The sequence below is a fragment of the Epinephelus moara genome, chromosome 21, assembly GCF_006386435.1.
Source record: "Epinephelus moara isolate mb chromosome 21, YSFRI_EMoa_1.0, whole genome shotgun sequence".
NCBI lineage: Eukaryota > Metazoa > Chordata > Actinopteri > Perciformes > Serranidae > Epinephelus > Epinephelus moara.
In genome coordinates, this window is record NC_065526.1 from 7,445,386 (window position 1) to 7,461,400 (window position 16,015).

The following is a 16,015-nucleotide window of genomic DNA, read 5'->3' on the forward strand; positions in this document are numbered from 1 at the left end:
CCTGATTGGCCGCCAGTGTGAGGGATGATGACATTTAAAAGGATGGATCGCTTTATTGTACAGGTCAAATTACAAAAAAAGCACCAGTGAAGACAACCTACCACCAAAAGAAAAGAGAAAAAAATGAAGCTAGCTGTCTTATTTTTCTTATTTTTATTGCCTTATGTCGTGATAAGAGTGATAACACAAGTTATAGAAGCTATTGTGCTCAGATATACAGGTGTGCCTTCAGATTTTGGCTTACCCTTTGGTGTGCCTGCTGTCGAGAGAGCTAATAACAGACACCTACTTAACAGAGACAGCAAACTAGCTTGACGACATGTATTACGTTGATTATATTAAACTTTGTGGACCTTGAACTAAGGACAAATCTGGACCCTGTGGCTGGACCAGTTGGGAACCACTGATTTAGAGTCATTAATTATCCCATTAAGAGTCAATCCACAGCTGGTTGGAGGTTTAGATTTAAGATTTCCAGGCTTCTACAAGTGAATTGTCTTTTGTTGGCTCAGAGCAAAAGTCGTGATCCAGCGAGGCATGTGAAATACATGCAAGTGTAAAAAAAGAAAAGGGAAAAAAAAAGTGTGCTTCCACCAAAAATAGTTTCAGTTTGGCAGCTCTCACACTTTTGACATTTTTTTTTCTGAAGGAGCTGGAGACATTTTTTCCCCTCAGACACAGGAAGGAGGTGAGAATGTTATGATTTTGTGGGAGGCATGGCCTCAAATGTTCTCTGCAACATCGGGTAGTTCTTACATTATAAGCCATGTAGTTTTTCACAGGTCTGCGACCCCTATTTCCCAAAAATCAATGGGAAAAAGGCCAACCACAATATACAGCTACAGCACTGTTACAGCTACAGTTACCAAGGGTGTGGGGTTTGTTTCAACATTAGGGCGGACATATAGGACACAGAGGGCTTTGGGGTTATCTGCCAGAAAATTTTGAGCGCAAAACACTAATTTTTATGCATCAATTTATGCTATAAATGTCTTTGATTTTGTCACAATGAAAGTCGTCTGCTACTTTCATGTCATGTGAATTTCCCCACCACGAAATCTACACCTATGACAGTTACTCTACAGTTGCCAATTTAGGCACTTGAGCTGACAAAAAAAGGGGAGAGAAATGGCACTGTACTTTATTTTTAGTCATCTGACATGGTTTGAGTTCCTTCTTGTACGAGCGTCACCTTGAGCGATAGTAGAAAACCTCTGTGAGAGGAGATAACTTATGTTTAAGTTATGAAGTTTAGAAATTCTAGCAATTATTGTTCTCAAGACATTCTTAATATATTGTTGTTTTAATTCTATGTATTTATTTATTTATTTATTTATTTTCTTACAGGTCACAGTAACCCCAAAACAAAAGGACTGTCTTTGATGAAAACAGTTGAACGTATAAAGGGAAGGAGGATCTTTGCATTCATCCCACATGGATACTGTTTGATCAGCATGAAGATGTTTATCTTTCCATTCATACCGAACAGACCACGTGTCTATGTGGAGGCTTATCATGGAACAACTGATGAAGAAAAACAAAGTGTGTGCGTGTGTTTGCTACTGTGCAAACACACACTTAACCACTTGATCCAGATAAAATAGAAGTGTGGAATTTTATTTGCGTATTTCTCAACGCAGACGTAAACGTAAGGTTTATGGTTTCCCTCTAAACCTGGATGGTAAACCAGGACTTTGTTGGCATTACTCCTCAGATCCTACCTGTTACTCAATAACAAGACTGCTGGCTTTTTTTTTCAACTATGAGGTGACTTAAGTCAAAAGGACAAATCACAGCACTTATTTTATTAATCTGCTCTTTTTATCCTGGCTGCTTCAATGAATAAAAACAAAAATAATATTTTACTCTTACCAGAGTGTCTGTGAGAGCGAGCTATATTTTTACCAGTGGTGGAATAAGATCCTACACCTAAGTAAATATAGCAATATCACACTTTAAATACACTCCAATGTACCTAAGGACCTCTGTAAGATATTCTGAACATTAATATAGCAGCAAACAGCTGTTTGCTATGTCAAGATATAGTAGAGTGACGGCGTCCTGAGCAGAGCATTAAGTCATGCTCCCTGTGTGTATGTGTGTGTTGTAATCCGAGCATCTTTTTTCCTTTGTTGTGGTAGACGGTCTGGCCGTGCCTGCATGTTAGTGCATGTGTGTACTCCACTGGCTAGCTAATAGCTGCTGCGAAACCAATATGGCAGTTATTGATGATAATGGGAAGCATTGCGGAAAGCGAGTGCTCAGCTCTCTCTGCAGTGTTGTCATTGTTCATGCTGTTAGCACAGTTAGCAGGTATGCAGGATTTATACTTGTGCGTCGATCCACGCTGCACCTACGGCGTTGGGTCTGCATTGGTGTAGAGCCTGCGTCGTACCCTACGCCGTAGCCTGACATGCTGCTCCCTAGAAATGTGACTACACGTCGTGGCGATGCAGACCTCCTGTCTGTTTTTGNATAGTGAAGCTGATTTGTGTACTTGTGTTTGAAATTGTTGCTATTAAGCCATGTTTAATGTGTGTTTAATGTGTGTTTTGAATCAACTAAACTTTACAGCACTTCATGGAAACCCCACCGCCAACTAGTGTTTTGGAGGTGTAACTGCAGAGTGACACAGACACACCACCGCACAAGTATAAATGCTCACAACAGCCTAGGCCACTTGCTTATGCAAGTAAAAGTACTAGCTACTCTTACCTTTTTTGCATTTCACACAGCACTTAGAAAAAGTTTGAACATCCACAACTCCCACCTCCCTCCAAAGTCCCATCCCCCTCCTACTGCAACTCCCCCTCCTCCAGTACGTCCTCATTACGTCTATGATAGACGTGTTGACAAGGTAACGTTAGATACACGGAAGAGGAGCGCGAGTGTAACGTTACAACCAAGACAGTCAAAGGCAACCCCGGAGTTTTAAAACTCAACCGGAGTCAGTGATGACTGATGAGTTTTAGAATAAGGTTACAGTGATAGTAGTGCTAACGGTACTAGTAAGTGGAAACGCACAAGGAAGATAATGTTAATGTTTCAGAGGCTATGCCACAGTATGTTGGATGTTACGCGAGCGGTTACGTCAGTCGGAGGCCTCCACGTGGGGAAGACAGACAGGCTGCTCGACCAATCAATGCATTCGGTCCGAATATATTGATTGGTCGGAGTTTTCTTAGATGAGAATGGTATAATAATGAGTTTTTATCTCTGGTGGAATTCACTCACATTTTTAGTGTGCCATCAGCTTATTAATAGCATTTTAACCTAAACAAAGAAAAGTGGAAAATTTCCAGAAAGGTAAGTGAACCTTTATTTGTAAATTAACAATGTAATGTAGGATGACCTTTTTTTTAAGGGGAAAAAAAAAAAAAAAAAGATGTTTCAAATAGAGTTAGTAGAAATGGTCAGTATGTTTTGAAATTGACAAAACGGTCCTTTAATGTGTACTTGGTTTTGTAAATATTGTGCTCACTCCAGCGTGTTTTCAAAGCTCTGATATGACTAAGATGCTGAGGCTGACTGAGTCACTGTGCGGCCGCACTTTGTGCAACAGTGCCACTGTTTGCACAGCAAGCAAATCTCACGACTCCTCCCCCTGTGCAGGCTGTTTAATTCCCGTGAGGTGATGCCCAGCTAGTAACTTAATAAAGCTGCTGGATGCAATCCCGGGGCACAATGTGTGGATCATGTTCGTCTGACAGACCTGCTCTCTGCTCTCCTCCTGCACTCACACTGCCTGCTGCTTTCCTGTAAGTACTTCAGGGTCACAGCCATTTCAACTTGTAGTTGTGATGAAGGGGGAGATGTGTCTGCTGGTTGAATAACTCAGGACTTATGAATGAGAATACATCACACACAACGGGGACAGAGGGAGGGAGAGCACATTATTGCATTGGGTAAGTTTTAGCTTTTAGACCTAGGAAAACAAATGACTGAAGTGTCAGTGCAGCTTTGTTGGCTTGGAGGTTTACTAATATTTTATTTTCAGTATTTGTCTCAATGTGCAGTGACTTAACAGATGCTTCAATTAATGTAAATCACGTTCCCTTTATCATTAATAATCAAGAGATGTTAATTTTTCCTGCATCCTGGTTAAAGTGCAATGAGTGACAGCAGTTTAACGCTGTACGCTGTGACTGTAAGTGTGATAATTTGCCCCTGTATACAATGTTTAAAGAATGCTCTGTATGGCATTTTGTGATGGAAAGTCACTGGCTTAAATCCCTAGTGGAGTTATAAATGTTGTGCCCAGAGGCGGCCATGCTGATAGGGTTCAGTACATTTCCAGCCACATGCACACACCAGGAATACATAAGTAGGCTAATCATTCTGCTCATTATTCTTTTTGCCAGGAGGTTCCTGTCCTGGTGTAACTGTCACAGCATAATGGTGGCATTTAAAGGGATCTGGACCAAGGACTTCTGGAGGGCTGTGTCTGGAGAATACCTGGCCACTCTCATCTTTGTCCTTCTCGGTCTGGGCTCCACCATCAACTGGGCTGCCGGGGAGGAGAAACCTCCCCCAGCTGACCTAGTCCTTATCTCCCTTTGCTTTGGCCTGAGCATCGCCACCATGGTGCAATGTTTTGGCCACATCAGCGGCGGACACATTAACCCAGCGGTCACTGCAGCTATGGTTGTGACGAGAAAGCTGAGCCTCGCAAAGGCTGTGTTCTATGTGGTGGCTCAGTGCCTGGGCGGTATTACAGGAGCTGGGATCCTCTACCTAGTCACACCTGCTGCTGTCAGAGGGTCCTTCGGTGTCACTACAGTAAGAAGAACCATAATCATGTTTTACTTGTGTGAATGGTACGTTTCGTTGCAGTTAAATTCATTGGGAAAATCTTCTTTTTCCAAGGTGAACTCCAACATCTCATTAGGACACGGCCTTCTTGTGGAGCTCCTTATCACGTTTGAACTGGTCTTCACTGTCTTCGCCACCTGTGATCCCAAACGCTCAGACCTAGGAGGCTCTGCTGGCCTTGCTATCGGCTTTGCTGTAGCTATTGGCCACTTATTTGCGGTAAGTACCCTCCAGTAGGTTAGGTTTCAGAAACTCCAGCAAGAGAGTGGCCAACTACATTACATACAAACAGTTACACAAACTTTATATTAAAACTGTTCTATAAACACACCAACCTTAGAAATCCTCTGCCACCGCATCTACATATCAGCGGACACCTCCTGTGCTCCCAATCCTGAAGCACTAACTCAAAGGACTCATCTTGAAATCTTCTCAAATTCAACACACCACATTAAAGTATTGCAGAACAAAGACTACTTCCAAGTGTGAGGCCCCCTTCAGTGTGCGCTGAAAGCTGGAGCAGTGATGCTTCTTGAGAAAGAGCAGGTGCATCAAAGCATCTATTCTTCAATGTGTGATATTGTACGCGTCTCACTGATTCACACCCACGTGCACATCTTTATTGGAGGCTGCCATCGCATAGCAACCAATCTCTCGGGGCTCCCTGAGCCCTGCAGAGCAAATGAATGCACAGGGAAATAGATGTTATCTCTCTCGCACTGCTCAACTGATCTCTCCCTGGGTCTGTTTAGCAAATGCATATCATGACTTGCATTAGATGTATTTTTCTGCAGTATACAGCATGTTCTGTGAGTCAAAGTAAGACAGTATCACACCTAAAAGCATATCTCATAGGATGACTTTATACAGAAGTGTGATGTTTTATCATTTAGACTGAAAACAATGTCATTTTGTGTCTTTTAGATCCCTTATACAGGAGCCAGCATGAACCCTGCTCGATCCTTTGCACCTGCGCTGGTCACACTTAACTTTGAGCATCACTGGGTAAGAGATACTTCACTAAGAGGATAATTTTTCTTCTGGGACTTTGCATGGCCAAAATATTACCCAGTTACTCTTGATAGTTGCTGGGTCAGTTTCTGTGTGACTATCAATCCAGTATAATAAATCAGCTCTTCTGCGGTATTATAAATCAGCGCACTGATTCAAATGTCGTGTCATGGTACCGTGCCAAAATGCTCTGAAATCATTTGCAGCTGCTAATGATGTTGTCCTGAAGAGGGCAAGCTCTACCATAGTACAGGCTAGTATGCCAGGTTGAAACCTGGTAAGGTCACATTTTCAGCACCACTGCCAGAACAGCAAAAACAGCTGTCACCTAAAAATACAATCAAAGAATGGTCTTTCACTTATATCAGTGAATGCAAAGAGAAAAACCCGGTGAGGTAGTTTAAAGACTAGCATATGGACCTTGAATTCATGACTTCATGCAACAAAAGAAGTGCCGTCAAATCACAAATGCACGGTACAGCATTCTGTCCTCCAGCTACATAATGAGACGTCACTGGAAACGGTGTAAAATCACATGATTTTTTTTGTATCCTGGCAATTATTTCCACTGAGCTATTTGCAGACAGCATGGTGTCAGTGTTGTGTGCGTGTGTATTGGGTGATGTGCTCGGGTATAACACTGTCACTAACTGTCACTGTGGCTGGTATCATATTCAGAAGTGTCCTCTCTTGGACACCGATCTACCTGCTTCTGATTAAGGTTGACCCTATTTTCCCAAGCTGTAGTGTAACCTGGCAGGACAGTCTGACAGTACTGGTAGCGATGCCAGTGCGGCATGTTGTCGACAGTAATAAAATTTCTCCCATGGGCGCTGATTAACAGACGTGTGAACTGCAGTCACATGACGTAGAGTCAAGTCAGAATTCACTTACGAATTTGATCACTTGCAGCTTGTCTTGGACTCAAACACCAGTGACTCATGATTTCACTTAGACTCGAGCCTTTGGACTTGAAAAATACTTGATACCTTCCCCCAAGCCCAAAGATGAAGAGGTATGTTATTTGAAAAGCGTAATACAACTCAATTTGTTTTCCTTTATTTACTGAATCAACAAATGTTAACGCTATGCACTCCCAACAAGCCAACACACATCCATTCAAGCTGCAGGAGAGAACCATGAAGAATTAACAGTTGGACAAAATGATGCCAAAGATAATTAGTTTGCATACAAAAACTACAGGTAGTCAACAAAGAACAAATTGCAATATGCAAAATGTGTGGGTCATAAATTACCAACACGGTCTCACTCCAAAGTCGTCGAAATCCGACGCTTGGGCAGCGACTTGTGACATCAGACACTGTCAAAAAAAGCCGTCCTTTAACATCGGCATGATACGCGGCCGGTCAGCGCAACAAGAACTAAAGTTAAGGCGGTTGAAAGTCCAAGTAGGGCAGGTGGGAGGGGTGGTGGATGAGTCCAACAAACACCGACTGTCACCTGGGAGAGCAGTGTTCATGTCTCGTAAGATTATAAAGCCAAACCCTGTTCTTTTTTCCTCAACCAAGTGCGTAAGTTGTTGGACGGAAAGACACGACAATTTGCGTTGTTGTACTGACGTAGTGTGTTTATTTTGAAAGAGATTATATGTAAAGGTAAATGTCCTGTGAAAAAGGAAGTGTATTTTGAATGAAGGCAATGCATGTAACAGGCAGAACTTGACACGGCGTCCCAGAACATCAACAACCAATGCACCCAGGGTACCTTTCACGTCATATCAGGACGTGGAAGGTCCATGACCAAACGTCAATGTGTGACAAGGTCGAAGTGAGAATGTGTTGAAATTATAGATGGAAGTTGTTTTAACAAATAAATACAAATTTTAAAAAGCATTTGTGATATGTGTACATTTAATATATTATTATTTTGTTGTTTAAATGGCATCACAGTTGGTGAAGAGTGTATTATGACTTGTTTAGGACTTGAAACTCAAAGGTTAGGATTCGGGACTTGACTCTGGACATGCCTGTCTTGACTCGGGACTTGAGTGTGAAGACGTGTGTCTTGCTTGTGACTTGCAAAACAAAGTCTTCCCACATCTGCTGACTAATTAATTTGTTTATTTGTATTTTAGGTGTACTGGGTGGGACCAATCCTGGGTGCCATCCTGGCTGCTGGCCTGTATGAGTACCTGTACTGCCCTGACCCTGAGATGAAGAAGAAGCTGAAGCAGGTCTTCCAAAAGGACCCGTCAGGAAAATACAGGGAGGTGGAGTCAGACGACGTCGCCATCAAGCCTGGATCCATCCACACCATCGATGTGGAGAAAGCCGAGAAAAAGGAAGCTTTCCAGGACTCGACGGGGGAAGTGTTGTCCTCAGTATGACTATCACGTGCACTGGAAAAGGAGACCAATCTGTAGCACAGAATGACAATCAAAACTTGGGGGTATCCATCTTAAGCTTGTCCCCCGCCCCTCTCCTCCAAAGCAGAATATGATTTCTGTCCACGAGGCTTCCCACTAAGGCTGAATTACTCTCATTGTCATAAAGCTAATATGATGTTATGGCTCAATCCCACAAACATCTACAACCTGTTCAATACTCCTCCCGAGGCCCTCCCTCAACGATTTTTGTAGCAGTGTTGGCATGCGGCACACATTGCATGCTGCAGGATGACAGCCCGCGATACGTTGTGTTAGGGAAATATGTGTGGGGTCAACCAATTATGTGGGGTCATCACGCTGAATTGGAGAAGTGAAGAAGAAAACGCAGGCTTGTTATTTTTGGATTAGTGTCACATTTGGTCCATGTACTGTATATGTAATAACAGGGGGAGATTTTCCTTGCAATCATTAAGCACATTACAGGTCCCATGCAATGTAAGGCAGCTCTGACAGGCTTTATTATCAGAGTTGTATTACAGTGCTCTCTATTTTCAGTGCATTAGTCAGGGAAACAACCAGTTCATTCATCTGGAAACACTCTGTAAAAGTCTCTCTCCACTTTTATTATGTCCAGAATGATTTTATTTTTTCTACTTTCTTGAAAATGTCTATTTTGTAGATCTAGATTTGGTTCTTGTAACACGTCTTATTTCTCTGTATGATCTGCTGTATTTCATGCTCACGTTTTTAAGTTATTGAGAAGATATGTGGCTGATCTATCTTTATGATTTTGTGTTCAAATATGTGTTTTATGCTCACAAACTGGAAGTGCTATAATATGTAAGAGATATTAAGTTGTAATAATAAAGTTTTGTATTACTAAGCCTTTATTTATGGTTGCTTTTTGGAGTTTTGAAACATGCAAACAGGTTGCACAAACCTCCACCTTCCTCACAACCATAAGCAATCTGGTGGACTGTATCTGTGAGGCTTTCCACTACAGTCACTTGTTTCTGGTAGCAGCAGCTGGGCACTGTGCAGACGAAAGGTTCAGATCAATGATGGATTGGCTCATCTACCTTTAGATTATGTCTCCCCATGGCCAGATAAATGTCCAGGATGCGTGCTCCTTGTGAGTTAAGTCTCTGAGAATAGCTTCATGTAATCTCATTCTATCAGCGGAGAGCAGAGGAAATGATACCACTTTGTGCTACGAAATAGAGGTGATCTGTTATGTCTGCACTTTATTTCCTTCTCTAGAAGAACAGGTGCAATTCAATCTATTTTTTTGTAATGTGGAGGAAATGATCAGCTCCACTGATCCTGCCGCATCAACTGAAGTTGTCTACATGCTGCAACTATATTGCGTTTGCAAAGCTAGAAAGCCGGTGTAATCCAGATACTAAATCAAAATTGTTTTTACTCCTACATGGACTAACTTCCCCCCCCCCATTTCACCCTCCTCCCCATGTCAGTGCTGTCCTTATGTGTGGCAACAGCATCACCTACTGGCCACTGTGTGAATCACCTACTGTGCAGTGATGCTCCCATTTGTATTTCTCCAGGGGAGGGCAGCCAAGAGCCTTGGATGTACAGGTTACACTGCAAACGTGGGTAGACACAAGTCAGTTTTATTCATAAGTCTGAGCTGCATTTCATTTGAAATTGGTCCAGGCCATTAATTCAGAACTACACAGGAGGATTAAGTGTTGCATAGCCCTATAACAGGAACCCAGTACTCAAATAGGAGCTGAGCTCACACTGAAATACTTCTTTTTTTCTCCAGCCTTGGTATTCTTAGCATTTTGACAATTTTGGAGAGGATTCTTATTATCACCCAGGCTGCCTCAATTAAACTCCAGCTCGATACTTTTCTGTATAAAAAGCTCGCAGACAGTTGTTTGAGTGGTGTGAGGATGTCGGTGGTAACGAATGCTGTTCTTCGAGGCCTACTGGAGTTGAAAATGGACATCACTGATTCTCTCAGCAGCACTATCCTTTACCTGGAGGCATGCAGCCTGTATTCCTGAAGGCTTCAGTGGCTCGAGGCCAGCACCCTCTCAGCTCCCTTTAATCATCTTTATAGCCCAAATAAATGAGTACATAAATCTAATGTTCATGCATTGACTATTTCCTCTTGGGACAGACGATGGGGGAATGGGCTCACTCCGTTTTGATTTATCGGCCTTTGCTCATCTGAAGATTAAATAGGGAAGACAGGTGAGGAGAGCAGTCTCTGTTGGACTGGGAGTTTGGTTTTGTTATGAATTAAAAGTACTTATATGTGTCTTCTGTGTGCATACAGAGCAAGGTGTTGTTGAAATGCCATGTGGTGCGTTTTCATACTCTGTAAAGTGCCAATCAAATCCTAGGAAAATGTCCTCTCTGTGTGCTGACAAACTTCCAAAGGCTTGCTGCAGACACCTCAATTAGGAAAAGGCAAATAAAAAGTGACAGCAAATGATAGACCAGCACTTTCTCAGCTGTCTGTTTGTTAACATCACGGCTTATCAGCGAGATGTTGAGCAGAGAGCTGATAATGCGTGGACAGTCTTCACAGTGGCTGCCTCCGTAATTCATTAATTTACATTCACAGTCACTGCAAATACCAACAATGCCTATATGATGGGAATATTGTTATAATCAGAGCTTCATTTGCACATCATACAGATGCCAGCGAAGTATATCTCAAAGTGCATCTTGTGCTTATCTAACTGGGAACAGGCAGATTTCTTGCGACTTGAGAATCCAGATTTTCAATTCCCCAGCATACAACAGAAGGGGCAAAAGATAAAACACACACCTTAAAGATCATTAGCAATTAATATTTGGGGATTCATGAAGAAAAACAGCGTTAAACACTTGTTTAATAATTCATACTATAAACAAGAAAGTCTCCCACTTCCTTAATAATTTAGACGTAAGCTAATGTTGATTTATTCAGGAAGGTCTCTGCCACCAGCACCGCCTGGAGTGCCCAAATTTGAATTAAAGTAGGACAGTAGCAGGCGAGTCTGTAATAACATTTGTATAATTTTATTATTGCTCTGGGCTCAGTTCATTTCCTCCTCCAGTAGCTGCGTGAAATTGTTTGATTCTGGAAACTGCCTTGAGTCTGCGGCTCTGGGGTTGGAGGGTGGTACAGGAACAGGAAGGCATGCGACTCACTCTCTCTCTCTCTCTCTCTCTCTCTCTCTCTCTGTGTGTGTGTGTGTGTGTGTGTCTGATGCTGTCATACACATAAACACACACACATATACAAGTAAACGTACACACATGCAGAGAGAGAGATAAATAACTTTGTTATTCTGGGTTTTGTAATACTGTTACATTGGCTCACTTAATAACTCAAGCTGTCTTGAGAATATGATTGATATTCTCACTCACCTTGTCACTTATGATAAATATTTCACTGCATTTGTGCAAGACAGCTAGGAAGCTGAATAACTCATTCATTACATTATCAAATCATATAAATATGAGAGTTTGTGTTTACGTCTTTTTGCAGTAGGGAGATTGCCATTCCTTGTTAATGCTAGTCAAAGAAAGTCACTTCTGCTGCTCCCGTGCAAAGAGTTTGTAAAGAAGCTGATGTGATGAAATTCCAACTTTTTTAATCTTTACTGAATATTTCACTTCGTTTGAGGAAGAATTAAACTTCATCATCATTTGGAGGTTTAGAGTCTTAACTCATGATTTCTAGTTCGCGCTGTTCCTCTACTGTACTGTGATTTTGTTTACCAATGATGGGACTATCATTTCCAAAATGGTAATTTGCAAAACTCTGATTACTCTAACACAAACAATCAAGTTTGGGAGGTATTAGCTCATGTAACACACACCTGAGACCCCGGTGGCTTTGACACAGGAAGGGCGGGTGGAGAAGTTCTGATTGGTTTCCTGGGGGCTCTGCTTCTAACTTCCCACCCGCACACATTCCCTCACAACCCCCCCACCCCCTTCAATTCCTTTATGCAGAGAAGCCCAAACTGCAGTTTGATGAAACACATTTGTTTGACTTAACTCTTGCCTCGCCATCACAGCTAAATCTCGAAGGCCTGTCGGTGTAATGTGGCCCAACAGCAATTGGGTTAATGAGAGGATATATGTACAAGTGTGGGACTTGACCGGAGGAGCTGTTTTCCATTTGGGTTTGGTCTGCTCGTGTTATTAGGGAAACCTTTATTATTGTTGCCCTCTAGTGGGAACCATATAATAGGATTACATTTTATTAGAGCCTCCCAGCATTACCCAAGCAGCCCCCTCCTCTTGTCTCTCTTCCCCTCATAGTGGTGTCACTGACTCCTCTGTCCACTGTGGGTGGGATGGGTGTATTTGGGGCTGAGAGGTAAGTCAACAAACGGGGCTGCAAGTGATCCCATACAAAAGGAGATCCTCCTTTTTTCTTAGCTACAGAAAAAAGTCACTTATCTGTATAAAAATCATGATTTGTGATCACTTTTTTGTCAGCTGTTTCATGAGCAGAACAGAGTCTGACATGTGCACTATGCTCGCTTTGTAAGCTGTAATAACCCCACTGTAACGGTGAGTCACAGACATGTACATGCACAGCTCCACAGAGTTTGCATATTGGAAGTTTCTGGAGTACAACATGAAAAAAGACAACTACAGCACACAGGCTGGTTGATTGTCTTAACTGAACAATGAAGCTCCTCTGTAATATAATTATCATTGTTAATATTTAGCTTTCCAAGGCCGTGCTGGATGGTAGGACTTGGACTACATTGCAGCAACAGAGTCATTCTCCAGAGCTAAATTTCATTGTGCCAAAGATAATATTTGATGAACAGTTCTGGCCTAAAACTGTGCAACCCTGCAGGGCAGATTGAGTCAGGCTCTGGAGCAGCTTCAGCACTTTCCCTTATCCATCCCACTCCCTTACATAACCACAGGCCATTAGAGGGGTGTGGTGAGTATAGCAGCAGTTATTAACATGGTCTGAGGCGAAACCAACATCTCTCTTAGTCCACGCTGGCTGGTTTGCGGGGACCAGGAGGACTGATGTCAATCAGTAGGTGCAACGGGAGTTCACCCTGTTTAGCCATGTAGATATTATGCGACAAATGAAGGTCATAAAGGTGTCTGGAGCAAAGCAGTATCTTACTATATTAAAATACACATTCAGATGCCCTTAAGTCCAAACTACTGCTAAAAATATGATGATAAAACCTTCCTTTCAGTATTTGAACTGTGTTGAATTCAGGCTCTGAAGTGAAATGATATAACTTTTGCTAAATAGCAGCCACTTCAGTGACAAGTACAGGAAGTGCTGTCTTACAGGAGCACAAGAAAAGACGAGTCATAAAGTCAGCAAATGGACTCAGTGATGTGTGTTATACAGCAATATATTATCTGTTTAAAGAAGTATTTTACTGCTGGAAAGATTATCTTTCAATAAAACTAGGCTGTCTGTGCAGTTGAAAGACAAATACTTTTGAAATTGGTGCTACATGACCTGAGGAAACTGAGAAAAAGGGCTGCAGCATTTGCTTTTGATCAAGAGGTAGAAAACCTACAACTACCAGGATGCACTGCGCCACACCGGACCAAAAATTGCTCCTGCTGGTGTAATGTGAGCTTGGCTGTTTTTCTACAAGGAACAATATGGCTCTGTGAATTAGAAGAAGAAACTATATATATATGACTTAGCACATAGGAACAGTGTACATGGGACGCCATAACCAGGTGGCTGGCATAGTGTACAGGAACATCTGCAGTATGGGCTGGAGGTCCCAAGGTCACAATGGAAGACACCTCCTAAGGTGGTGGAGAATGACCGAGCTCAGTACTGTGGGACTTCCAGATCCAGACTGACAAACTGGTGATGGCTAACAAACCAGACATTGTGTTGACAGACAGACAACAGAAGAAGGCAGTGGTGATAGATGTAGTATTCCCGAGCGACAGCAACATCAGAAAAAAGAAACAACAGTGATGTCAGGGGTAATCGGTGCACTTGGGGCTGTGAGAGGCTCCGGCAGATTCCAGGTACAACATCTGAGGTCTCTGTCCAGAAGTCCACACTCTCAGGCCTCTGGTAGAGGACCTTGAGAAAGACACACCACTGCCACCACCCCAATATGTTTATTGGGAAAATTCCACATTCACACGAAGAGATGGGCAGACTCCAAACTGGATTTTGGGCTTTTCTGTCAAGAACTACACCAATATGGCACCACAGTAAGAAGCTTTAAGAATTAAATAAGAATAAAAAGGCAATTAAAACAAGTTATGTTTTGGGGTGACCTCTGACTCATCAGGTAACGCGTGCACCCCCTGTAAGCTGAGTCTTGCTTGCTTTACTTTTTCTTTAATTTTGTTTTTTCCCTTCCCTGGTATGCAGTTTTATTTGTACATAATGTACCTTTGTTTCTCAAATAAAGGAATATTTTAAAAATGGAAACAATACGGCAGCTGGCTAGTAACACATGATGTCAAATTACAGTTAAACAGTAAGCTAAAATATGTGTCTGAAAACATTTTGGGTGAGAAATAAGCAACGCAGTAACAGAATCTTGGTTAATATTTCATCAGCACTGCTTAGTTTTACTGTTTGATCTCAGTATTTGCAGCCTCGGTGTATGCAGCACAGCGAAAAGTATGGCGCTTCCTGTTCACAGGTTCTTGTATTACAGCTAAACAGTGCACCAAAATATGCTTCTGAAGACATTTTAGGTGAGAAATAGACAGTACAGTGACAGAACCATGGTTTATATTTGATAAGCACTGCCTAGTTTTACCGTCTGATCTGAGTTTGGTCTGAGTTTGAGAGATTTGAACCACTTCTGTATACTCTTTGTGTCCGTGGTGGCGGGCACACAAAAATGAAGTCCAATCTGTAGCTCTAGAGCCAGTGAAAATCCACTGCGTGACGATTTGAGTTGAGAGATGAGCAGGGAGATCTGGGCGCTGGTAAGATCAAGATTACCACAATACTATGCACATTGTTGTGATACAAAGCTGGTTTAAAATCGGTTAAGTGTCCCTTTAATGTTTTGTGTCGACCTAAGCTCCTTTTCATACCAGAAAAGATTTATAACCAAAGTAATTTCTATAAGTGTATGTGTGTGTGTCAGTTTCTCAAAATTCCAGCCAGCAGCATAAGTTTTCCAGGGTTCCTCTCCCCTCTCTCCTGTGTATGCATTAATATCCCTATGATGTCATTCAGGCAAGGCAGTTTCTGTTTGGGGCAAGCTCACATCTGCAACCAATCTGGATAATTTGTCCACCAAAATATGGTGCAGCCAGCCAGCGCTCGCCTGCTGTTGCTGCTGTAGCACTTAGGTCTGGATCCAAGGAAAATACTAACCCTTCCACATGAAGCGGCATTAGAACAATGGCTTTGTTTTTCGGTATCAAACACCACATGTATCCAAAGATCTCCGCTGGTTAGCTTCAACAACATCTGATGCATATTTTGAATACTGAAGTGAGAGGATCCCATTATGAATGGGCTCCATTTGTGTGTAAAATGGGTAACGCATGGGATTTTAAGGCCTGGGGGCGCTCTGCGTTCACTATAGTTTGTCAGACTAATGGCATAAAAATGTGTGTGTGTGCGTGTGGGATGATAGTTGGGGCATGGTGTATCCTGCGCCAGCCAGTAACCTCCAGGGCAAATAACTTCATTGTAACACTTTAATCCTGTGTTTGTTTTCCTGTGGGACACGCTGGTCAAAAAAGTGGAAAGTTTAATGGCCCTTGGATCGGATGGAAGGGATAGCTGGCCTTCCCTCAAAAAGCAATTCTGTTTATCATCTACAAAAGATGCTGTGAGAGGGAAACTCTTTTGATGAGAACTGGAAAATGCTTTTGTTTGTATGC

At 42.3% G+C, this 16,015-nt stretch overlaps 1 protein-coding gene across 2 annotated transcripts; it reads left to right on the top strand.

Moving 5' to 3' along the window:
• The first annotated feature begins 3,635 nt into the window (after positions 1–3,635).
• On the top strand, positions 3,636–9,050 carry LOC126382541 (aquaporin-4-like). Of its 2 annotated transcripts, none has more exons than XM_050032458.1 (5): positions 3,636–3,758; positions 4,362–4,779; positions 4,867–5,031; positions 5,737–5,817; positions 7,919–9,050. In XM_050032458.1, the coding sequence occupies exons 1-5, from the start codon at positions 3,667–3,669 to the stop codon at positions 8,168–8,170; spliced, it is 1,008 nt and encodes a 335-aa protein (XP_049888415.1). In that variant the 5' UTR covers positions 3,636–3,666; the 3' UTR covers positions 8,171–9,050. The 2 variants fall into 2 exon arrangements, with proteins under 2 accessions (XP_049888415.1, XP_049888416.1); XM_050032459.1 differs by lacking the exon at positions 3,636–3,758 and adding an exon at positions 3,765–3,905.
• Positions 9,051–16,015: the final 6,965 nt, after the last annotated feature.